Source organism: Delphinapterus leucas, chromosome 7, assembly GCF_059928025.1.
Source record: "Delphinapterus leucas isolate spDelLeu-1000000601 "Yukka" chromosome 7, BTC_Dleu_Yukka2, whole genome shotgun sequence".
Lineage (NCBI taxonomy): Eukaryota > Metazoa > Chordata > Mammalia > Artiodactyla > Monodontidae > Delphinapterus > Delphinapterus leucas.
Genome location: NC_143135.1, coordinates 622,656 through 646,885, shown reverse-complemented (window position 1 = coordinate 646,885; position 24,230 = coordinate 622,656). Strand labels below are relative to the sequence as shown.

The 24,230-nt window shown below is 65.5% G+C and overlaps 1 protein-coding gene across 3 annotated transcripts; it reads left to right on the top strand.

Moving 5' to 3' along the window:
- Positions 1–984: 984 nt before the first annotated feature.
- CHID1 (chitinase domain containing 1) lies at positions 985–23,763 on the top strand. Of its 3 annotated transcripts, XM_022565333.3 has the most exons (13): positions 985–1,074; positions 3,664–3,817; positions 4,331–4,480; positions 4,740–4,872; positions 5,428–5,472; positions 6,248–6,354; positions 6,768–6,829; positions 9,679–9,771; positions 14,662–14,763; positions 15,295–15,450; positions 23,134–23,214; positions 23,391–23,433; positions 23,589–23,763. In XM_022565333.3, the coding sequence occupies exons 2-13, from the start codon at positions 3,707–3,709 to the stop codon at positions 23,685–23,687; spliced, it is 1,182 nt and encodes a 393-aa protein (XP_022421041.1). In that variant the 5' UTR covers positions 985–1,074; positions 3,664–3,706; the 3' UTR covers positions 23,688–23,763. The 3 variants fall into 3 exon arrangements, 2 of the variants coding, with proteins under 2 accessions (XP_022421041.1, XP_022421042.1); XR_002643414.3 differs by lacking the exon at positions 23,589–23,763 and having other exon boundaries at positions 15,295–15,515; positions 23,391–23,407; XM_022565334.3 differs by lacking the exon at positions 5,428–5,472.
- Positions 23,764–24,230: the final 467 nt, after the last annotated feature.

The following is a 24,230-nucleotide window of genomic DNA, read 5'->3' as shown; positions in this document are numbered from 1 at the left end:
ATTAAAACCGCTGGCCACTGTGCCCTCAATCTGTCCCAGAGGCGCACTGACTCCCCTTGCTGGGGCTGAAAGGTTGGGGGACGGGGGCGGTTACTGTTAGCCTCTGGAGGGTTCCAGCTTTGTGGGATTTGCATGTGAGAAGTGCCACAGTTCCTGGAGGCGAGGACAGAGAGAGCACTGACTCTAGAATATGTGGGATTTACGATGTTCAGGGGCCATCCAGAGGGCCTGGAGCACGTGTCCCCGCTCCAGACAGCGTTGTGGGCACCACCGGCCCCTGGATGGTGACCAAAACCAAAGAGTGAGAAGAGCTCACCCAGGGCGACACGGGGGCTGACGGAGGAGGGCTAGGCTGGCAGGCGGCCACCAGGCGGTAGGAGGAAAGCCTGGAGAGGCGATTCCCGCGTTCAAGAGAGAACGTGGAATTCCGGATGTCTAACCTGCGCCGCCCTCCGGGCCACCTGCGGCCCTGGAACCCACGGCGCGCCCTCGTGGTCACCCACGTGGTCGCAACGCGGACGTCGCACCGGGAGCCCAGCCCTCCACCGAGCGTGCGCTGCCGGGGCGTAGGGACCGCGCGCTCCCCCGAACCCAGACCCCTGCGCCAGCTGTCGAGAGAGGGCGTTAGGTTCCCGGGCGAGTCCGGGTCACGCGGAAGGCCGGGGTCGGCGCGCGCGACCGCCTCTAGATCCTGCCATCGCCCAAGTCTGGACCCCACCCGCCCCGGGCGGGTCTCCTCCTCTTCGCCCGCTTCCCCGCCCTGCCCAGTCCGGCCCACCCCGCCCCTTTCCGCCCACATCGTCAGCCCCGCCCTGTCCACCAGGCTCCGCCCCGCCCCGGTTCCGCCCCTCGACCTCGCTCCGCCCCCATTCCCGCCCCTCTGCCCCGGCCCCGCCCTCCCCGTCTAGGCTCCTCCCCTCGGCTCACCCCCACCCTCCCTCTCGGCCCCGCCCCCAGCGTGTCTTGCGTGGCGGTGGCCCGGAAGCTGGCGTGGCGCGGCGGCGGCGGCGTGCGGGCTTTATGAGGCGGGACTTCCGACGGCGTTCGCGAGCGTCCGGTCTCCGGGACATGAAGGTGAGCGCCGCGGCGGCGTCTGGCCGGGGTGGTGTCCGTGTCCCGCGTTCCGGCGTCTGCTTCCCCGCCTCCTACGGCCTCCGTTCCTCTCCGCGGAGTGAGCGCGCGGGGGGTGCGTGTGAGAGCAGGAGGCGCGGCACGAGGGAGAACGGGTGTGACAGCGGTGTGGACGAGAGGGAGTGGTATGAGCGGGTGTGAGGGAGTGTGACAGTGGGTGTGACAGCGGGTGTGGACGAGAAAGGGGTGTGACAGCAGGTGTGGACGAGAGGCGGTGTGTGAGTGGGTGTGACAGCGGGAGTGGACGAGAGGGGATGTGAGAGCGGGTGTGAGTGCGTGTAAGAGCGGGTGTGGACGAAGGACGCGGGGCGGGAGCTTGCGGGCGCGAGCGGCAGCACGTGGCGTGGGGCCGGGACCCGGGGCACGATGGGCCGCGCCGGGCTGGCTCCTTCTTGACCTCGACCCGCTAGTATCCTCCGCTCCCCCGCTCCCCCTGCGCATGGCAGGCTGCCTCAGGGTTCCTCCGCTGAGGGAACAAGGCGGTGGCCCACAGTGTGGACAGAACCCGAGGTTAACGTCCGCCGGGGCTGGGGTCTTCCTGCTCTTACGACGCCTTCACTTCCAAGTGCACTCGGCCCTCCCCGCAGGAACACAGCTAGCTCCAAAATTTGTGCTCACGGGCGAGAATCTGTGACGGACCTTACCCGCGCTGTGGGGACGGCAGCCTTCTGTTCACGGGACAGTCAGCTCGGGGTCCTGCCAGGTGTTGGTGATGGTCGCTCAGGGCACGGTGGTCAGCATTTCTCAAATTGCACATCACTGAGCAGAGACAGGTTTGATGGATTAAAACCAGTATCTTAAGAATGAAGTGGAGGGCTTCCCTGGTGGCGCAGTGGTTAAGAATCCGCTTGGCAATGCAGGGGACACGGGTTGGAGCCCTGGTCCGGGAAGATCCCACATGCTGCAGAGCAGCTGGGCCCGTGCACCACAGCTACTGAGCCCGCGTGCCACAACTACTGAAGCCCACGAGCCACAACTACTGAGCCTGCATGCCACAACTACTGAAGCCCATGCGCCTAGAGCCCGTGCTCCGCAACAAGAGAAGCCACCGCAATGAGAAGCCTGCACACCGCAACAAAGAGCAGCCCCTAGTCGCCGCAGCTAGAGAAAGCCCGCGCACAGCACCGAAGACCCAACGCAGCCATAAATAAATAAATTTATAATAAAACAGGACCCTGCTGTGCGTGTGCACTTTGTGACGTTTGTACTAGGGGGTCATGAGCACCGTGGTGCCCTCTGTATTCTGGCGTCTGGGAGTGCAGGGTATTAAACAGCGCTGCAGTGAGCATCTTGGAGCGTTTTCGACATAAGTGGGATGTCCCCCAAAGTGGGATTTTTGAAAAAAAAGAAACACATGTTGGAAAGTATAATATTTGTGACCACGTTGTCACCCGAAAAGGTCTGATCAACATGAATTCTCAGGAACAGCTCTGAGAGTGAAGCTGCCCCAGGTCCTCAGGTCGCATCAATCTGTTAGTCCTTGCCAGTGCCTGGGGGTGGGGGGGACCAAAACGCACAGCTCGCTGTCTTACCTCAGCGTCCGTTCCTTTGGTTGCTGGTGATGGTGGAGGTGGGGTCTGTGTGTTATGGGGAGGGGTCTGTATTATGGGGTGTCTCTGTGTGTGACACCTTTTCACGTCCTTTCTGTATTTTATAGTGGGGCATTTTTCATTGGAGTGTTTTATTTTCAGTTTGTAAGAGTTCTTTGCGTGTCATGTGTAGATGAGGAATAGAAATTCATTGTCAAGTATGTTCCAAGTATTTTCTTGTTTTGCGTATTATTTCTTTAAATTTGCTTTTCGTTGGGACTTCCCCAGTGGTCCAGTGGGTAAGACTCCGTGCTCCCTGTGCCGCGGCCCGGATTCAATGGCTGGTCAGGGAACTAGATCCCACATGCCTCAACTAAGAAGTCCACATGCTGCAACTAAAAGGTCCCACATGCCACGACGAAGGTCCCACGTGCCGCAACTAAGACCGTGCACAACCTAAATAAATGTTTTTTTAAAGCAAATAAATAAATTTGCTTTTTGTTTCCTAAGTGAAAGCTTCACGTTTTTACGTAGTAAACTCTATTGATGTTTCCTATCATAACCTTTACTGTTGCTGACCTAGGTGGAAAAGCCTCCCCTCTCCAGTCCCTGTCCCTGAGTCTACGTACACAGGCACCCAAGTTTTCTTCTAGTCCTTTCCATAGCTCTGTTATTTTGCACTTAAGCCAGTAGCTCGTAGCCAGAATATTTTTGGGTTTGAGGAGGGTGGAGAGCCAATCTTTTCCTAGTTGGCCGGCTGTGGTTAGGGCGGCCCCGAGGCAGTGGGGCAGGGCTCACCGGCCTGCAGGAAGGAAGGCCCTTCCTGGGTGTCTGAGGGATGCCAGGGCCCAGCGGTGCTGACAGCTGGACTCTGGCCATTGGGGCTGGCTCAGTGCCCAGCTTAGGGCTGGGAGGCCCCAGGCACCATTAGGACCATTGCTGCAGTAGGCAGAGGGGACACCCTTCCTGCTGGGGGTCTCCACGGGCTCTGCTCTCTCTGCAGCCCCCTGGACCCCGAGGTTGGACCCTGCTGTGACACGCCCACCATGCAGGTGCTCCTCGGCACACTCTGGCTTGCCCTGGCCTGCGGCTCTGTTCACGCCACCCTGTCAAAGTCAGATGCCAAAAAGGCTGCCTCGAAGACGCTGCTGGAGAAGGTAAGGGCAGTCTGGAGATGGGCCAAAGGGCTGAGCCATCGCGCCTCCTTGCCCGCTGGGGCTGTGAGCCGAGAGCTTGGCCTCTGGGCAGCCTGCGCTGTGCTGCCCCAGGGCTCTGGCTGGCTGGCCTTGGCGGGAGCAGCTTCTGGTGCTGGGGCCCGAGGGTGCGCCTGCCCCCGCTGGGCCGACCTTCTGTGACGTGCCACGTTTCCGCCCTCACCCTGCCTCCCTCACCCTGCCTCAACCCCTGTGCTCTTCCCTGCTTCACTGAGCAGATCAGACAGGAGCCACGCCGGGTTTGGCTGTGTCTTTGTGCCTTTTTTCTGGGGCAGCCCTGGGGAGGCAGAATGAGTCTTCCGGGCCTGTCAGCTCCTCAAGGCAGGCCTTTCCCTGCGGTCTCCTGCCCAGCAGCTCCGTGTTGATCCTGGGACACACCCCTGCTGAACAAGAGGACCGCTGCTGTCCCTGGGCTTCTGCCTGCTCACAGCTTTCTCCCTGCTCCTTCTGTTTCAGACTCAGTTTTCAAGCAAGCCCGTCCACGAGCGGGGTCTGGTGGTGACAGACCTCAGAGCCGAGGATGTGGTTCTCGAGCATCGCAGCTACTGCTCAGCGAAGGCCCACAAAAGGCATTTTGCTGGGGACATCCTGGGCTACGTCACACCAGTAAGCCGGGCCCTGGGGTGGGCAGGGAGGTCCCAAGGGCAAGGTGGCTGCTCAGGTCTGTCTGCGTTCTCACCTCCCCTGGCCGCTGCCGCCATAGGGGTGTGGCGGGAGCCATGCCTCCCAGAGAAGTGGCCGGGATCGCGCCAAGCGTCCTGTTCCCCGTGGTGCGGGCAGCCTTGCGGTGCCCCCATCCCAAGGTGGCTCTCAGGCCCTCTGCCCCAGCTGCAAGCAGGCTCACCCATTCTCCGTTCTCTGCCAGTGGAACAGGCACGGCTACGATGTCGCCAAGATCTTCGGGGGCAAGTTCACCCACGTCGCGCCCGTGTGGCTGCAGCTGAAGAGGCACGGCCGTGAGATGTTTGAGGTCACGGGCCTTGACGACGTGGACCAAGGTGCTCGCCCCGCTGCTCGTCTGCGCTCACCCCAGGGGTCTGGGAGGGTGTGAGTGTGTGCGAGCGTGGTGACTACCTGGCATCGACCCACATCCCTGTTGCCCTTGGGGGTTTGTACACAGCGTCCAGGGAGGAGGCGTCCAAGACAGTGTCCAGGAGGGCGCGAGGCCTGGCTGTCCTGACAGCCATGTTTTGCACCTGTGTTTGCACAGATGTCCTCCCTTGTGGGTTCAGAGAGAGGAGGTGTTAGCTGGTGGTGGGGCTCCCCGAGCTGGGAGGGCAGTGTGTTGGAGGACACGGCTGGGCAGCGTCAGTGCCTGGCCCCTGGATTCCCCTCAGCTCTGAGAGATGGTCCCAGGCGCCTCGGAGTCGTTGCCCCCGGAGCAGCCACTTGCCCCTGGCCCTGGCGGTCCTGCAGGGGGAGGAGGGGCAGTGCAGGGCCCGCAGACTCTCCCCTGCCCCCCTCCCTTTGTTCTCCTCCTGGTGGGTAGGGCAAGTCTTCACGTGGGCAGGCGGCTGTGTCCCCACATTGACTGGCTTCTCCACGTCCCACAGGGTGGATGCGGGCAGTCAGGAAGCAGGCCAGGGGCCTGCGTGTGGGTGAGTCCAGTGGGCCTGTGGGGTCAGGGCTGTGGGCCCTTAGGCCATATGCCACGGGTGGAGGTCCTGGAGCCCCCTGTGGGTGGGTCAGTGGCCCCGGGGTCTTCACACCTGCCTGCCTGGTAACCCAGGCTGAGCTGCCTGGCACGTCGGTCACTCTCCCGACGGCTCAGAAGTGAGGCCGCCCCAGCCCGGCATTCATGACCCTCAGTCCGGCCAGAGCCCTGTGGCCCTCCCGCCCACCCAGCTCAGCCCGCCAAGGCCAGCCCGCCTTCGCCTGTGGTCCTGCCCTCCCATCGCTTCATTCACCCAGGAGTGTTTATCGAGGGTACCTGGGGGCTGAGCCCAAGGGTGATGCTCACCCTGCCCTGCCCGTCCTGGAGCTCATGGCTGGCGAGGAAGGGACCCATTGCAAAGTGCAGTGGGGCTGGGGAGGGAGGCTTGGGGGTCTAGGGGCACATAATAGCTGAGCAGGAGGAAGGGGACCTGCAGCTGGGCCAGCGGGGAGCCAGCGGAGGCTGGTCCAGCCGGAGGCAGGCAGGAGGCGGCGGGCGGGCCAGCATCCGGGCACTCGGGGGCCTGGTGTGCCGGGAGGAGAAGGTGCGCACCTCCGTCCTTCCCCAGCGCCCCCTGGTGCCCCTCCCTCACTCAGCCACCTTGCACTGGGATGACCTCACTGGGTGCCTGGCTGTGGTCACTCCGCTCTGGAGGCCAAGGGCCAGCCTGTGGGCAGGGCCGGCACAGAGGGTCACAGTCTCTGCGGGTCTGTCCCCAGTGCCTCGGCTCCGGTTCGAGGACTGGACATACGAGGACTTTCAGAATGTCCTGGACAGCGAGGACGAGATAGAGGAGCTCAGCAGGACCGTCGTCCAGGTGGCCAAGGTGACGCCCGGTGCCTGCACAGCCACCACCGGCTGCCGTGGGCTCCCTCTGGCCACCATGCGTCTCGGGGGCAGGGGCTTCCCTTGGGCAATGCCCAGCTGCTGGCTACCCTCCTGGGAGGGAACCCATCCTGGTAGCTGGTGCTGGGCTGCAGGGAGGGGAGAACCCTTCAGGACCCTGGGGTCAGGTTTGGGGGAGGCACCCCAGTGGACAGGGCACACGAGAGCCCCAGCTCCTCTGCTCCTGGCTCCTCTGGGGACCCCCACACCGCCACCTTCAAAGAGGGGCTTCCAGGCCTGCAGCCTGGCCCTCAGGCTGAGGCCTGGTTGGGTGGGAGGAAGCGGGGCTGGCTCTGCGCCTCCCTCCCACCCCTTCCTCCTGGGGCCCTCCTCACCAGCCCCCGTTCCTCTCAGAGCCAGCACTTTGACGGCCTGGTGGTGGAGGTCTGGAACCAGCTGCTCATCCAGAAGCACGCGTGAGTGGGCTGTGGGCAGCGTGCGGGCCCCCAGGTGTCAGGAAGAGGCTGGAGGAAGGATGTGGGGGGACCTCGTGTGGGAGGAGGGCCTGCTTCCCACAGTCTGCACCTGGGGGTGGGGATGGCACCCCGAGAAAGTCGGACAGTGGCTCCAAGAGGCCCGGGGGCAGCTGCGGGCAGGTGGCCAGCTGAGACACCCACACGGTTGGCCTGATGGAGCCTCCAGGGGACTTTGAGAAGAGGTGGCCGTGCAGGGCCAGGGGCCCTTGGAGCAGGTGGCCACAGAGTCCTCTGGGAAAGGGATCTGCCGCCCAGGCCCACAGGCTTTGCATCAGCCGGCCTGGGAGGATGCCGCGTGGTCCCCTCGAAGCAGCGTCCACCCTGCGCATGAGGCTCACGGCCAGAGTGACCCAGCAGGGTGGGAGAGGGGCAGGTCCCCTGCAGGAGCCGCTGCCCCTGGTTCTGTACGTGTGCCAAACCCCTGGGGTAGCCCTGGGCAGGGCTCCTCTTCTACCCTCCCGCAGCTGCAGGCGGTGCTCTGCCTGCTCGAAGACAGCGTCCGTGGGGTCTCCTGCCTCTCAATGCAGGGGGAGGCGCATTGTCAAGGGGTCTGTGCAGGGGGACAGGCCTCCTGCCCGCGGCCCAGAGGAAGCTGCACGTGGAGCCAGGCGTGCCGGGGCCTCTCTGCCTGGGTGGGGGTAGGGAGACTCCACTATTGGCCTCAGGAACGGGGGTGGCCTGGACCCAGGCCGCCAGCCACGGTGCCTGCTTCTCGGTGCTCAGATCCCCGCCCCAGTGGGTGCTCCTGAAAGGCTCCGTCTCTGTCCACTTCTGCCCTGGGAGGGCCCCAAGGCTGGAGCAGGAGGAGGATGGGTGGAGACAGCCAGGCTGAGAGCATGGAGGATACCCACGTCTGTTGGGAGCCGACGCGGCACCTGCACGTTGGGGGCCCTGGCTTTTGGCCGAGAGACAATCCCCCCACCCCCTCGGCTCTGCCTCCGTCCTTGCTGGGTGGTGGCCCTGCTGAGGAGGCCTTATGGCGCCTTCTGAGGAGGGGGTGCAGCTGGGCAAGGAGGTGCCGGAGCAGCCGGCAGCGCCTCCGTACCCCAGGGGCTCCTGGTGGGGGGCCCGGAGGAGGGCGGAGGCTGGCCAGCCTGGTAGATGGCTTTGGACACTGCTGCCTGGGAGCTGCTTCCGAGGACAGGCCTGGCCGTGGCGGGCATGACAGGGACGTCCATGCTCCTGTGCCCACCTGTCACTCTCTTTAGGCTTCTGTTTCCTACCCAAAGCGCCAGGTCACCCTGGGAAGGCCTGTTTGGTGTGATGCGAGGCAATGGCACCTTGTCCACGTGCCACCCTGGGCTGCGGGTCCCCCAGGCCCTCCCGTGAAAGCCTCCCGGGGAGGAGCGTGCAGGGCTGCCTGGCGCTGGTGAGAGGCCCGTCTCCTGCATTCACACCCGGCGAGCGGGCGGGCGGGCAGCCGAGGGGAAACCCCAGGGACTCTGTCCCAGCAGACTGCCCCCGGTCCCCGCCGAGCAGGTGCTTCCCCTGGGCCATGAAGCCACCTCCCGCCTCTCACAGAGGGGCAATCCCCTGGGTGGTCCCAGAAGCCAGGAAGGCACCCAGCAGTGACAGGTGCTGACAGCTTCTGGCCTCAGGGAGGTGCCGGCCCCCTCCAGCCCGTGTGCTCCCCCGAGGGTGCCCCTGACCACCTACAGTCAAAGCCAGGGTGGAGTGACCGGGATTGCTCCCGCTGAGTAGGGGCCACCTGGGAGGCTCTGAGAGGCTGCCACAGTTCAGTGGTCAGTGCGCACCAGGCCCCATGGCAGCCTTGGCAGTGTGACCGGCAGCTGTGCTTGCCCCACCCCCTTTGCTCTTTGCAGACTTGCTCTGGGGCTGGGGGCCGGGGCAGCCCCTCTGACCTTCCTGCACTTGGTAGTGGCGGGGGGTGCTTGCTGCCTGTTCTCCAGACGGAGGTGGCTCCTGAGGGGCTGCAGCAAAGGACCCAGGTCGGTCACTGGGCCCACAGCCTCCCAGGCACGGTGACGGTGGCCTCCGGGACTGGGGTGTCCTGACGAGTGCTCCCAGGCTGTGCCAGAGCCACTGTCCCGCCGGACATGCTGCCCGCCAGCTCTAAGATACTGCCACCTACCACACGCCTAGGGTCCAGGCGACCCCGTGACATTGCTGTCTCCTCTGTCCCCTGCCTGGTGGCCCGCTGCCCACAGAGACGCTCCCCCGCCTCCAGGCACTCCCGGTCGAGCACACGCCAGCGCCCCCTCCTTATTTCCCCCTGGGGCCAAGGCACACAGAGTTCTGCATCCCGGTGTGTGCAGGGCCGGGGGTAGCTGTGCGAGGGGGCTGGACCGGCCGCCACCCTGGGGTGGGAGGCCAGGGCCCCCTGGGCACAAGGCCTCATCAGTGGAGCCGCCCCAAAGTCCTCATCTCAAGGCACCTCCCGGGTGCAGCAGGGCTCTCAGCACGGCCTGAGGCGTTTCGTGGCCCAGGCTGACCTGGCCACCAGCAGGCCACCATGCCAGGTCCACATGGGTCCTTCCTGACTCTCTGCCCGGCTGTGTGTCTGGGAGGGTCCAGAGGTGATGGGGCACCACACTGATCCCTCTCTGCTCTCCACCCTACTCTTGTGGGGACGGAGGGGGCTTGAGTGTGAGGAAGGATGGGGGCTGGGCAGGCAGTTTAGGTGGAGGGCGATCCCCGCGGTGTCTTCCAGGCCCCCCAGTGCATCCACCCAGGAGCCCGTATCTCCAAGGCAGAACGTGGCCGTGAGGGGCGTCTGCCTGCAGCGGGTCTTGGCCCAGCTGCCCCTGACCTGTCCTCTTTCTTTGCAGGGGCCTCATTCACCTGCTCACCCACGTGGCCGAGGCACTGCACCAGGCCCGGCTGCTAGCCTTCTTGGTCATCCCGCCCGCTGTCGCCCCTGGGTAAGTGCCGTGCTTGCTTGGCCAGGGGAGGCCCTTCCTGGTCACTGCCCAGCCCCGTCCAGGTACACGCTGGCCACCGCATGTGCGGACAGGGACCCTCATCAGTACACTCGGACACCTCGGTGGCCTCAGTGCCCTCATGTCAGCGGGTCAAGGCTGCATCCTTACACCTGAGCGCTTGAAACCGTGTCGTTTAGACTCGCTCCCCACCCCCGCTGGTCCCTGGCGAGGCCCCGGGCACTGCGGTGCAGGGCCTTTGCAGCTTTAGGCCCCAGGAGGTCACGGCTCCCACCGCTGAGCCCAGCTGCTCATATCCTACCTTGAGATGAGGGCTTGGGGGCGGCTCCACTGATGAGGCCTTGTGCCCAGGGGGCCCTGACCTCCCACCCCAGGGCGGCAGCCGGCCCAGCCCCCTCGCACAGCCACCCCTGGCCCTGCACACACCGGGACGCAGAGCCGGGTGAGGCAGCTCTTCCAGAACCCCCGGGACAGGGAGGTGCGGGGCCCGAGTGCCAAGTCAGGTGGCCTGGCTCCCACGTCCAGCCTGTGCTGGGCGCGGAGGAGGCCAGATCGCACAGTGAGGACTGAGGGCAGCTCAGAGCCAAGTGGCAGGTCGATGGCGCACAGAGGCCCAGGGGTGCTGCCTGCACCCTGCCTGGCCTCCGCTGGCTCCCAGGGCAGCCTGGGCCCTCAGTGCGCTGCTCTGGAAGGACCGCTGTCCATGCATCTTGCCACCCCGGCTGTCGACTCGCTCTGCAGTGCAGGCCAGTTAACAGGAGCAGGTGGGCAGCTCTGGGACCCGAGCTCTCTGGCGACCCTGACGCTCACAGGCCGATAGCCCCACACAGAGGAGCCTGCGGGCGCTCCAAGGCCAAGGCCGCGGCCACCACAGCAGGCACCTGCCGCTCCCAGGTTGGCTGCCCGCCCTTTGCTTGGCCCTCGTGCCCCCAGAGCCCCCACGCGTCACCAGAGGCCTGGGCGGTGGTCCCACCCAAGCCCAAGGGCCTCGGCCTCCCTCCCGACTCTTCTCCCCATCTTTCCAGGGCCCTCAGCCTTGTGTGTGCTCCTGTGTGCAACACACGCGTGTGATAGGCTGGCAGCAGCAGGGGCCACCAGTCCTCCTAGGATGGGGGGCCCCGTTCTGGAAGAGCCAGGCGTGGCAGACACTCACAGAGCCTGTGGGCTCGGCTGCAGATGTGGGCACCCGTTTCCGGGGTCTGCTGGTTTCTGTGATGGTTCGGGGTGGGGTGCTGTGGCCGATGGAGCCCCGGTTGCCCTTTGTAGTCAGGGGCCGTCGGCAGAGACAAGCTCCTTGGAAGCTGGGGCAGCCCTTCAGTCTCAGCTGGGGAGAGGTTGGTTGCCTGGCTGGGGGTGGTACCCAGGGGCCTTGCTTGCAGCCCCTCCCTGCTGACACCCCGCCACTCCCCAGAGCCTCGGGCCTCGCAGCTTCTGACGGGTGCAGAGAGCAGACTCCCAGACTATGTGCTGGAGAGTGTGTGTGTGTGTTGAGGGGGGTGACTGGGCCAGACGCCCATGGAGGGGCTGGTCTCTGGGCTTGGCCTGGAAGGGCGGGAGGGCTTGGGGCAGGGTGGGGAGCAGCTTTCCGACTGGCGCCCTCTCTGCCCAGGCGTCTAGCCTGAGCTCCTGTCCCCTAGGCAGGAAGTAGATGGTGTGAGCCAGGGCCACTCTCTCACCCTGCAGTGACCAGGGGAGGAAGTGCCCTCCACCTGGCAGCCGAGGAGGTGACCGGAGGGAGGAGACCGTGGCCAGGGCTGGAGGCATGGGTCCTGGGCACTGCCGCTGAGCTGTGGCCTAGTCTGGCCTGCCCCTGCTGGCAGCCAGGGGTGTGTTTGGGGGGGCTCGGGCCTGGGCTGCACGCCCCCGGCTGGCGAGCAAGCCCTGCTCTCTCCAGAGGCTCTGGCGGCCTCGGAATTTGTCTCATCGTTGACTTGTTCTGCCGTGCTTCTGGATAGCAGCCCCAGCAGAGGAGCCTGGGAGCCGTAAACAGTCTTTCTGGGGTTTTCTGCAGCATCGGTCGCCTCACAAAGGCTGCGCTGCCCCCCACGGGAACAGCCGCCCCAGGAGGGCTCTGTGTGCGGCGCCAGGGCCGGCGTGCCTTTGCTGCTGTGCGCCTTGGTCTGGGGCCTCCCTCCAGGGGCTGCTGGCACAGCGGCCATTCTGACCTTGAGCCCTGCTCCCGAGGTCGCGGCTCGGCCCCCATTGACGTTCCAGCACCAGTCAGCTGATTTAATCAGAGCCCTGGGCCGTCCTCGCTCCGGAGGGGGCTCTGAGTTAGTTCTCACCCCGGCTTCTCAGGCTGTATCTTCTGAGAATCCAGCACTCCCGGAACCCTCAGGAAAGTACTGGCCTCAGGCATGGAGGGCTGGCTTCCTTCCCAGGACGTGCCCTGCGGTGAGCTCGCACTCTCACGGGCAGGTGCCCACCTTGACGGGTGCTGCAGCCACCCCCGTAGTTTCCCATGGTTTCGGGCAGGCCATCTCCCCACAGTCAGGAAGGAGATGGGTGGGGGTCCTTCTCTGGGCGAGCCTCCTCGTATCTGGGGGGAAACTGCCTAGAGCAGTGGTCCCCAACCTTCTTGGCACCAGGGACCGGTTTCGTGGAAGACAGTTTTTGCACGGGCAGGGGGCGGGGGTGGGCTCAGGCGGTAGTGGGAGCGACGGGGAGTGGCGGATGAAGCTCCGCTCACTTGCCCACTGCTCGCCTCCTGCTGTGTGGCCCGATCCTGACAGGCCGCGGACCAGTGGCACTCCGAGGACCGGGGGTTGGGGACCCCTGGTCTATAGGCCACGCCGTGTCCATTGTCTGTGACCACGTGGAGAGGGGAGGCCAGGCCACACGATGTCTACCAGGGCCACCTCATCCTGCAACGCCCTGAGGAGACACGGGTGCTGCCCTAGCCCCGCCTCTGGCAGCTTCAGGGTCTCGGGGGGGGGGGGGAAGGATCCCGTGGGGCAGGCGGGCCTTCTGGAGGGGAGGGGTGCCTGCAGTCAGACGGGTAGTAACTCAGTGAGAAGCACCTGGCAGCCCCGGGTGCCCAGACACGAGGCGTGGCCAGAGGCCATGAGGTGGTCAGAGCCTTGAGAAGCAGAGGGGCTGGTGGGCCAGGGCGGCCCCTGCAGCCCTTTGGACCGCGCACTTGATGTCGGCAGGAGCCGCGGCCCCCAGCACAGTGGGCGCAGGCTGCACAGGGCAGAGCCTGCCTCTGACGGGGCTGCAGCTGAAAGCAGCAAAGGTGACGGCTCGGGGAGTCGTGTGGGATGGGAGCCTGCACCAGGCTCCTCCCCGAGCAGCGGACTTCTTGGAACAGTGTGACTGGGAGAAGGGGCTTGGAAAACTCCATTCTCCCTGACCCCCGTGGCCGTTGTTGAGAGTGTTTGTCTAAGAAATAATCGGCCAGTGAAAGTGAGGCTGTTTGCTGTGCTGAGCAGGTTTGAGCAGAAGGGTTTCTTTTTATGGGGTGAGTGAGGCCAGCAGGGTAGCAGGCCTCCTGGTGCCCGCCCCCCCCGCTGAGTTCGTTGCTCCTGCCCCTCTGCCTGCCTTAGTCCTGTCCCTCGCCGGCCTCCCCTTCACACCTGGTACCAGCGCTTCCAGGACCCCTGGGGGTGGGATCCCCTCTCCCAGTTGAGCAGGGAATGTCTCCTGGAAGGCCCCGGTGCTGCAGTGACCAGGACGTGAGACACAGGGGCATACTCCCTGCTGGGCCACTGAACTGCTCCGCTCGCAACCCTGCCTCCCCTTGTGAGCCATCGAATCCAGAAACGGTAGGGCTGGTGTCCATGGGTTCCTGAGCGAACGTCCACCTGCGGACGGGTGAGCTTTTGAATTGTGGAAACATCTTCCTGGAGCTGATGGCATCCGCTCTTTGTGGGGTGCACCAGGCCCCGAGGTCCCAGGCCCTCCTCACACAGGCCTGTCTCCATCTCTGGGGCTGAGCCGGGAGGAAAACGCCGCCTGCCGGACCTGGCGCCTTCTAGCTGACTTTAGAGGGCCGGTCTGGAGTGTGGCCACAGGGAGCATGGCTGTCACTGCCCGGTGGAGCATCTGCTCCCCAGGTGTGTCCCCGAGCTCCCTGCCACGGCAGGTGCCCACCACTGAGTGTCGCTTTATCCCCCTCGGGGGCAGGCTTTGGGGTCCTGGGGTCGTTGGCTGGTGCTGCTGGTCCTTAGGTCCCACAGGTGCCTCATGTCTCGGGGGGGCCTGGGCCGGGCTGCCTGGACCCTGTGGAACCAGTGACCATGGCTGAGGTCCACACGGTGGGCCACCCCTGCCCCTGCCCAGGGATTGGAGGTGCTGGCTGAGAAGAGGGATTCTCTCTCTGCTCACATGTTGGGGGGAGCAGAGGGCCCCGACCCCCTGGGACAAGGCTACAGTCCTAGGGGCTGCTGCAGGCAGAGCGGGTGGGCTAGCAGACCAGGTGTGTCCAGCAGACAGGCCACCTGGGCTCCCGCCTGCCCCAGGCCTGAGGCCTTGGGAGGGAGGGCGCTCTGCTCATAGCACCGTGCTCGCAGCTGAGATGAAGCGGGGCTGGCCTGGGTCACCTGTGCCCACATATGGATGGGCCCTCCCGGAGCTGGGCTAATCGCAGTCTCCAGTGCACTGGGCAGGAGGGGAGCCAGGTCTCTGCTGGACCTCCAGCAGCAGGCTCTGCCCATCAGGACCCAGCTGCGGGCCATCCCCTGTAACCGAGCGCTGGGCCACTCTGCAGGGAAAGTGACCTGAGGTGTCTTCCTGGCGTGGGGGAGGAAGGCGCGTGAGCTGGGAGCCCACACGGCCGGCTTGCCGTGCCGTCTGCTGAGCCCAGGTGTCAGCTGGGGCGGGGCTGGAGGGGCTGTGCGAGCTGGGTGTGGTGACCGCGCCGTCTCACTGCAGGACCAACAAGCTGGGCATGTTCACACACAAGGAGCTTGAGCAGCTGGCCCCCGTGCTGGATGGCTTCAGCCTCATGACCTATGACTACTCCATGGCACAGCAGTGAGTGGGGGCACCCCGGGGCCCCGTGCGCTCTGGCTTGGCGCAGAGATGCTCCCATGACCGGGGGCCTGGACGCTCAGGCAAAGTCCAGCTTCCCACGAGCCTGCTCAGGGCCACGCTTTGTCAGCTCTCAGTTCCAGGCACATGAAGGGCCCGGTCTCGTATTCCCAAAGCCCGCAATTGGCCTTGCATTGGGCGACCTTCTCATTTTTGGAGTCACGTGACACAGGGCAGCGGGCAGCCCCATGGGAATGCCATCCCGGGTGTCCATCCACGCCTATGCGATCCTGGCCGCCACATGGTGGCTGTGGTGCTGGGCCTGCCTCGCTGCCCAGGAGAAGGTGCTCCCATGGCCGGGGGCGTCGTGCTGCTGCCTCTGTCCATCTCAGGCTTCACCTGAGCCTCTCAGCTGACTGCAGGGGCCCGCCTGTCTGCTGCCGTCCTTCCCACTCCGTGTGTGGGCCCCACCCCAACCTGGGGCGCCCTGAGGCCTCTGCCTGCCGCTGAACCCACTTCTCCTTGGCCCCGCAGGGCCGGCCCCAGCGCACCGCTGTCCTGGGTGCGAGCCTGCGTCCAGGTCCTGGACCCCAAGTCCAAGTGGCGGAGCAAGATCCTGCTGGGACTCAACTTCTACGGCATGGACTACTCAGCCTCCAAGGACACCCGCGAGCCTGTCATCGGGGCCAGGTGAGCCGGCGGCTGCCCCATGCCGGTGGCTTCCTGTGCCGTCTGCCGCGGCACCCTCGTGTCAGGTGTGTGTCTCCCAGAAGTGAGGGGATGCGGTGAGGAGGAGGCCTGGCAGGGTCTGACCACGTACCAGGCGCCTGCAGGGTGCTGTCCCAGTGCCCTCTCTTCCCCTGGGTCGGCGGGGGTGTGGCCCCCATCTGGCCCGAGCAGCATGCGGCCCCCCCGCCTCCTCTCCTTCAGCCTGAAGGACGCCCTTTGTGTTGCTTGCTATGCATTTCTACCAGTGTTGAATCCTCTTCCGTTTTATCTTGCTGGGTTTTGGGGAGATGTTTGTGCCGGATGTGGGGTTCTGGGTTGCCAGCTTGTTCCAGGACCTCGACGGTGTTGCTTCGCCATCTTCCCGTGCATTCTGTCCCACGAGACACTTGTCACCCGGTTACTCCACACGTATCACCACCAAGCACCACTGCGCTCTGATTACCAAGTGCCTCCATGTAGGCTTCTTTACATTTTTTCCACCTGGTTTCCGTTGAGTTTTTTAGATTTGTGTATTTATCCTTTTCATCATATGTGGGAAGGTTATAGTCTATATTTTCTAGTATATTTCTTGTCCCTCCCTTTCTCTCCTCTTCTTCCGGGCCCGTGAGTACTCGTGTGTTAGGCCAGTCTGTTTGTCCCCCCATCCGCTGACACTCATTTTATTTTTTTGGCCTCTGTTTTCTTCTGTTCAGTTTTCCTTGCGGTCTTCAAGCCCACAGACCGTTTCTTGGTCGCGTCTCATCCGGGGCTTTTCCTTCCCACGTGTCGTAGTAGCTCTCTCGTCAGGCAGTGCGTTTGGAGCTTAGCCTTTGCGTGTCCTCTCAGCACTGTGTGAGAACGGTTGCCTGGCGTTGGGCCCGCCTGGGGTCCAGTCAGCACTGTCCCCTTCCCGTGGTCCCGTCGAGCCAGCTCTCCGTGGGCCTCTGCCCCGGGCTGGACGCTGTGAGTTTCGTTCTCTTGGCTAGGTGTTGGGCATCTGGGGTTCCTGACCCTCTGCTTTCACTCTGGGTGCCGTCACGTCCCCTGGACACCAAGAGTTGTACGCTTCTCTGAGGGACCTGGTTCCGTCAGCAGAGACGGTCCCGAGGCTGTGACCTGAGCGCGTGTGCCCACTGCTCCCCACTGTTTGCAGGGTCACCTGCAGGCTTGCTTGCCGCAGGGACACGCGTGTCAGCCCAGGCAGGGGTCAGGCGCCAAATGCCAGCTGCCCGCCGGGCTGTCCGCGCCCGTCGTCCACAGTGACTCCCTCAGGTCTGCCCTGGGGGAGAGACAGAGGCTGCTGGGTTGGCCCGTGCCTGGACTCGTGGGTCCTGGAGGGCTGCTCCCGGCCTGCCCCCGCAGTGGGGCGGGGCTCCCGTTTCCTGGGTCCCCTTTGTGCTGGAGGCAGGGCCTCCAGGACGAGGAGAAGCGGATTGGGCCCCTCCAGGGGTGGGACGTCGGAGTCAGCCGTGCCTCCCCGACCCTGTCCGGTGCTCACAGCTGGTGCTAGGGCCTGGGCTCCAGCGCAGGCCTGGGAGCCCCTCCTCCCTGGGGCCTGCCCCTCTGCTGGGGGAGCCCTGTGGACGGCGGGAGCCGGGCTGGCGGGCGCTGCCCTGGAGCAGCCCAAGCCTACCCCATGTCCCCGCAGCAGAGGGGCTCTCGGCCCCCGGCGCCTGTGCCTTGGATCCGCCCCGCCCATCTGTCCTCCCTGTCATTGCTGCTGTCTGTTCCTTGTGTGCTGCCCCGTCACCACCACAGCCTTTGCAGACGTGGGGCTCCTGGGAGCGTCCCTGACAGGGTGCCCGGCTCGGGGGGCATCGGGCAGAGCTGCGTCTGGAGCTCGGGCTCCCAGCACCAGGCCCTAGGGCTTCAGGAGCTGGAGTAGGAGGGCATTTTCTCCTGCTGCAGAGGTGGGGTCAGTAGCCAGGGTCACCCGCGTGAGGCAGAGCCAGAGGGACCTGGCGCCCCACATCTGCTCCAGCCCCCGGCTTTGCTGGCCCGGGCCTACGGGCAGGGCAGGAGGTGTTGGGGCCTACAGGCAGGGCAGGAGGTGCCACCCACCTCTGCTCAGGCCGCCACACAGGTACCACGGCCGGGCTTGAGCCACAGAAGTGTCGTCTCCAGCCCTGGAGGCTGGAGTCTCAGACCCAGGTGTGGGCAGGGCTGGTCCTCCTGAGGCCTCTCTCCCCGGCGTGTAGACAGCCGTCTCCTCCCTGTGTCCTCACGGGGTCGTTGCTCTGTGTATGTCTGTCTCCTGACTTCCTCTTATAAGCACATAGTCCTGTGGGGTTAGGGCCACCCCAGGGTACCTCAGTCATCTTACATTAAACATTTCTTTAAAGGCCCCACCTCCAATTATAGTCACATTCTGAGGTTCTGGGGGTTAGGACGCAACATATGAATTGGGGGGACACGGTTCATCTCTAACACCGCCTGAGGAGTGAAGAGCTGTAATTTCCTTACTAAATGTGTAGCTCACGAGGTGGAGTTTTTGCAGCCATTAACCCAGCTCGTGGGGCCCGGCGACAAAGGCACCACGCGGCCCTTGCCAGTTCTGAGGAGGGGCTGAGAGGCAGAGGGGGGAGTCTGGTTATGAAGGTGTGTGTTTAGCAAGAGCACAGGTGCGCACGTACACACACGCATACAGGCTGCCCCCAGCCAGGGACGGAAGGCTGCATCGCCCCATCCGGGCCCCACCCCAGCTGGGCGTGTCCCCCCACCAGACGTGCCCCCACTGACGACAGCCAGGCCTGGAGGCAGAGGAGGGTGGAGAGGCTTCCCCCAGGCCCGGGGGCATGGCTGCGCTTTGTGTCAGGGACCGCCCAGCCCAGATGTCCTGGAGGCCGCCACCCACCTCACCTGGACCAAGCAGGTGCCGGCTCAGCAGGGCCGCCCAAGGGGCCGAGCAGGCTGAGTGCCGGGCGGCAGGGCTGCGGCCCCCCCTCAGGGGCGCGTGGAGGTCAGGCAGTGGCGCCTGCTTGGGTCCTACCCGCTGAGTTTGTCCTGTGGAGGGGCTGAGGGGGCCCGGGTGGAGTCGACAGGCCCATGAAGGGCTGACTGCTGTCTCCGGGGGTCGCGTCGGCGTCTGGGGGGTGCCGTGGTGTGGGGATGCCCGGAGTCCCCCCCATGCGTGGGCGGTGGGGCTGCTCCCGGCCTGAGCTGGGGAACTGGCACGTCGCCGAGCTCCTCTCCTTCCCCAGGCCTCAGCCCTCCCACGGGATGGGGCCAAGGTCGGGCGGGTGCAGTGAGACCAGGTCTGGCGGCTCCCGGACGCTCCTCATCCCATGGTGGGTGGGCCCGCAGGACCCCCCACACCCGGCGCCCGCACCGAGGCTTCACCCTCCCGTGGCCCGAGTGCCCCCACCCCACCGCTTCCTCCTCCCTCCCAGGGCCCTGGCCGGCCATCTGCCGCCTGCTGCCCGCACCCTGGGCGAGCCTTGGACAGGGGGTGGGGCCCCCAGCTGGCCCCTGGGATTGCACTTGACCTCCTTTGTCCACAGCCTGATTTCTTCCAGCCCTTTCCCGGTGGGCAGGGCAGGGTTGACCCCTGGGCTCAGGGCCTTGGGGCTCTGGGGGTCATGGGGAGAGGCCTCTCCCAGGGCTGGTCAGCAGCCCTCCCCCTCCCAGGGCCAGGTAGTTCGGATCTGGGGAACCAGATGGGCAGGCTTAACGAGGCCACCTGCAGGTGGATGCCTGTTCAGGGGAGGGAGGAGAGGGGAGGGCTGCCTCTTCAGGGGGTGAGCCGTGTTCACCCAGGTCCGGCCCCCCCAGAAACACAGCTCACCAGGATGCGCCCCTGAGCCGGTCTCCACCCTGGAACTCACTACAACAGCCTCTGTTCCCTGAGCAGATGACAGGCCAGGTGTGAGGGGCAGGTGAGCCCCATGGCCGCCGGAGTCTCTCCATCTCTTCCGCTGATAGAAGCTCAGGCCAGCCTGGCCCAGGATTATCTGCCCTCCCGTCTCAGCGTCTCCAGCGCTGAGACCCTGGCCTTCTGTGGCAGGTGTCCCTGGCCCCCTCAGGCAGTGGGGGATTAGCGGCCGCACCATCTGCTCCCTCGCCCGCGGAGCAGGGGCCGGAGGCAGGGGCGGGAGGCCGGCAGCTCTGTCAGGCCGGGGCTTGGCCTTCTGGCCTCCGTCAGCCAGGCCTGCCTTCTGTGCCTGCCGCAGGGGGAGGGGCGGAGGGCAGGCTGTGTGTGCACATTCTGGGTTCTCCACTGACCCCCCAGCCTCTGTCGGCCTTCCCTGGGTGACAGCAGACCCCATCACGACCACGGCCGGGCTTCTGTGTGCGTGGCCTCGTCACTCCCCAACTTTGAGGAGTCTGGGCAACTGTGAAACACCCCAGGAGGGGCCAGGGCTCCCCCGCCTGCAGGCTCACGTCACCCCACGTGCAGCTCTGCATGCTGATCCGTGGGTCCCAACGGCTGCCGAGCCCCCATTCTGGGAGGCTTTCCCACTGCCCTGGCGGCCAGGGTGCCCGGCTAGTCCCGTGAGCGCTCTCAAGCCAAGTGGGCACCCATACTCCTGCATCTTTGGGACCTACAGCCCCACCCCGCCTGGCCTCTCCTGCCCCTGCCTCCCAGGGACCTCAAGAAGAGCCAGCCCCAGCAGAACACGGCCAGACGGATCCCCGAGGGCAGGCCATGTCTGGCAGAACCCCTGCCCCTGCTCAGAGGCCTCTTTTTGGGCCAGGGCACCAGAGGTCAAGGGCCCAGAGGCTCGGGGAAGCTCTCCCTGTGTGTCCTGCGCCGGGGTCTTGCTCTGCCTAGGGGCGACTGGTGGTGCCTGGTCCCAGGGCTGCCTGTCGCCACTCCCCCGTGGCTCTGGGCCTTCTCCGTCCCTGCGCCGCGCTCTTTGCTGAGGTCCTTTGCTTCTCCACTGGCTTGTGTGATCTCGGAGCCTGTCCTGGTCCTCTCCAAGCATCCTGCTCTTGCTTCCCAGCCGGGGTCTCCCCATGCTCCTTTGACCCTGCCCGCTTTCACAGTGTCTCTGCTCAGGGTATCTGCCAGCCCTTGCGTCGGAGGCACAGCTGGGAACGGTCCCACTGCTTGCAGGTGGGGGCCTGGGACCCAGGGGTGGGGGCGGGGGGCACCTCCTTACGTCACCCGCAGCGGCACCCACTGGATCCCCCGTGTGGGCCTCCGGCGGGGGGGCCCTACCCCTTCCAAGCGCCCCTTTCCGGCCCAGCCTGGGAAGGCCATCACCAGGGGCCGTGGAGTCCTGGCCACATGCTGCAGGGGCTGCAGGGGAAACCAGGTCAGGGCGGACCGCCCTTCTCGGTGCCCAGGAAGGTCACCTGCCCAAAAGGTGGGCCAGCAAGTCAGGTGACCCCCCGGGGCATGCCCAACCCAGGTCCTCAGGCCGGCTCGGAAGTGGTGCCATCCGGGGCAGGCTCCAGCCGTGGGTCACAGTGCCAGCGGCCTCTCCACCCAGGGCACACAGGTGGCTTAGACTTGGCCAGGTGAGGTCAGGCTCTTCAGTTCTCGTGGGGTCACAGCGGAGAGCACAGGGCACCGCAGGCCCCGCCAGCCGAGGCAGAGGCCTCGCTAGGCTTTCTTCCTGGGGCGGGGTGTCCCCTTCCTCCTCTGCCCCCCCATCTCCCTTCTTCCCCATCACCCACATCTCACCCACACAGCCTGATCACCTCTCTTCGGGTGGTCTCTGCTCGCTCCTCTGGAAACTGGGGGACGTGCACCTCGTCTCGGTGCCCTGAATCCTCCACCCACCCGTTTGGTGTGTCTTCGTCTACGATTCTGTCTGCCATTCCTTGAACTCTTCACTCCAAAGCCCGAGAACTTTTTTGAGTGGGGGCGGTATGAGTCACGCACCGTACACCCCCCACTGCAAAGCGCACACCTGTGCGGCACTTAGTCCGTTCTCAGGGTTGTGCAGCCGCCACCTCCAATTCCAGAACGCTTGGTAGCAGCCCCCCACCCCACCCCACCCCTGGGGCACTAACCTGCGTTGCCTGTGGACTCGTCTCGTCCGGACATTTCGTGGAAACAGAGTCACCCGGCGTGTGGCCAAGGCCTTCCGCTTTAGTTCAGGGAAACGCTCAGGGCCCATTGGTACCGATTCCCTCCGTTCATCCCCACCCCGCCCCGGCTTCCTCCTCCTCCCAGGCAGGCCCCTGCCACCCCGACCCTCAGCCCCCGTGGCCCTGCTCTTCCTCCTGGACCGCCTGCCTGGGAGCCGCCTGCACAGCTGTCCCTCCGCCCCCACCCTGGCTCACACCCCACTCTGCTGCTCCACGTTCCCGGGGCTGCACCCAGGCGAGTGTGAGGGCCTGTGTGGTCCCCGCCCTGGCACCGCCAAGCCTCGGCCTTCAGAGGGGAGGGACCAGGTGCTCTCAGGGGTCTGGCTGAACCCCCAGCCTCAGCCGCCCCCGCAGCCTCACCACCTCCAGCAGGTAGCAGATTTTGAGGCGAAGCCCCGGAGGAGGAGTGCACAGCCAGAGCTCCCCAGACGTGAGGGCCCAGAGCCACCTGCCCGCCAGCATCTGCCCTGGGCCTCGGGGGCTCAGGGACAGGCTGGGTCGGGATGCCTCACCCTTCCCCACACATCCCATCCCCGCACATCCCACACCTGTCTCAGCCACGTAGCCGACGCTGGATCAGAAGCTGCAGATGACATCAAGCATCCCAAGAGCGTTGCGCTAATTAAGTATAACGCAATAATCTTGGACGATTCGAGCTGGTTGATGGGGGGCTCTGTTCAGCCCCGACCCACTGCCGATGTGCAAGGTGCAGCCTGGAGCACCGCAGCCCCCTTCCTGGGCCCAGGCTGCAGGTCTCCGGCCTGTCTGGGCATCGGCTGCGTGCCAGGAAGACACGGGGTGAGCTGGAGACCCCAGTTGTCCTGGCCATGCGGCACCTTAGGCACCGGCCTGTCCTCTGTGTGTCCTCTGTTGGGCGGGGAGGGGTTCTCAACCCCTGCTCCTGGCAGTGAGGTGGGGCCTGCCGTGGGCTTGGGGCAGCTGTGTCCACAGCAAGGAGGCAGGCCGAGGACAACTTGGCCTCTGAAAGGGCCCAGAAACCACTGCCCTGGACTGTTGTCCGCCCCCCCCCAGGGGCGGGGGGGGCAGTGCCGAGGCTGCCCCCAGTTCTCGTTCATCCTCAGGCCTGCAGCTGGCCCCAAACCTCCCCCGCAACTGCAGAAGTTGCTGCTTCTCCTGCAGCAGGTGCAGTCTCCCTCAGGCCGACCCCGGGAGCGCCTGCCCGCACCACCGGCCCAGCAGGCGCTGCGCCCACAGCGCGGGGCCCGCGCTCCACCCGCACACCATGCCGCCAGCTCAGGGCGCGGCGTGAGCTCTGAAGCACGGCCACGGCCTCTGCTCACATCTTAGCAGCCTCTCGGGGTCTCTGTCCTCCTCCTACCCCCAGTGAGGACCTGGCTGCTGCAGCCCTGGCCCGAGTGTTCCAGACCCCGTCCCATGGTCCTGCTTCCTGACTTTTCTTCGTGTCTGGGCCACACGCGTGGCCCTCCCACCTGGCCCAATGTGCTGCAGGCACTCCGCAGACCATCGGGGGATGGGATGACACCCCGCATCCTGCTGCCCTCTGGTGGCCTCACCCCTTCCGTGATGGCAGAGGCCACCTCCACCCTGTCCAGGTGCTCGGGTGGGCAGGGGAGGGCCCCCGCACCCACACCCGGCCTCCCCCAGGTACATCCAGACGCTGAAGGACCACCGGCCCCAGATGGTATGGGACAGCCAGGCCGCAGAGCACTTCTTCGAGTACAGGAAGTGAGTGTCCGGGGGCAGCCCCAGGTGATGCGGGCCTCGAGCTCGGCCTCTGCCCCTGAGGGCCGGCCTGGCCCTAGGAGGGGCACCTGAGGCTTTGGCTGGAAGGGGGTGGGGCTGGGAGGAGCAGAGGCGGGTGGGAGTCGGGCTGGCGGACTGAGGGTTCTGCTGTCTTGCAGAAGCCGCGGTGGGAGGCACGTCGTCTTCTACCCGACGCTGAAGGTGCGTGTGGGTCCTGACGCTGGTCATGGGGGCAGCAGACACAAGCCCTTCCCCAGCAACCCTGGTCCTCAGCTTGGTTGTGGTGGGCAGGGGTTGGCAGGTGGCCCACGGTGGGGCAGGCGGGCAGGGCGGGGCCGACACTCGCACTGCTTCAGTCCTTGCAGGTGCGGCTAGAGCTGGCCAGGGAGCTGGGCGTCGGGCTGTCCATCTGGGAGCTGGGCCAGGGCCTGGACTACTTCTACGACCTGCTGTAGGCCTGGCCTGGAGCCGGCCTGAGCTTTTCCAAGAGACAGAGGGAGTGACAGGCAAAATACAGACTCTTCCATTTTCCGTGCTGTGTGCGCTGCGGCCTCGGGCGGGGTCAGGGCGGCCTGGGACCCCAGGCGCCTCATCAGTGATGGGGCGGGAAGTCCGGGGGGTGGGGGCAGCAGGCTCTGAGCATGCAGGCCCCTCTGGCCCGGCCCTGGCTGTCTGCCCGCTGGTGGCCGGTGACGGCGAGACCCACAGTCCCCACCCCACAGGCTAGCAGGGAGTCCTGCACGGCCTGCAGATCGCTGTGGGTTTGGAGGCTCTGGGACAGCCCCAGGCTCCCCGACACTTGGACACTCCGGTGGGCGTCACCCCAGGGCCGTGCAGAGGGGCCCTGGCCTCCCCCTGCAGGTGCTAGCTCAGCTTGCCTGCCTGGGAGCCCGATGGGCACCACACAGCGAGGGTGGGGGCACCACGGCGGAGACCGGGGCTCCGAGAGGCTGGCCGTGTCCCACAGTGGTGCTGTGGGCTGTGTGGTCACTGTGGAA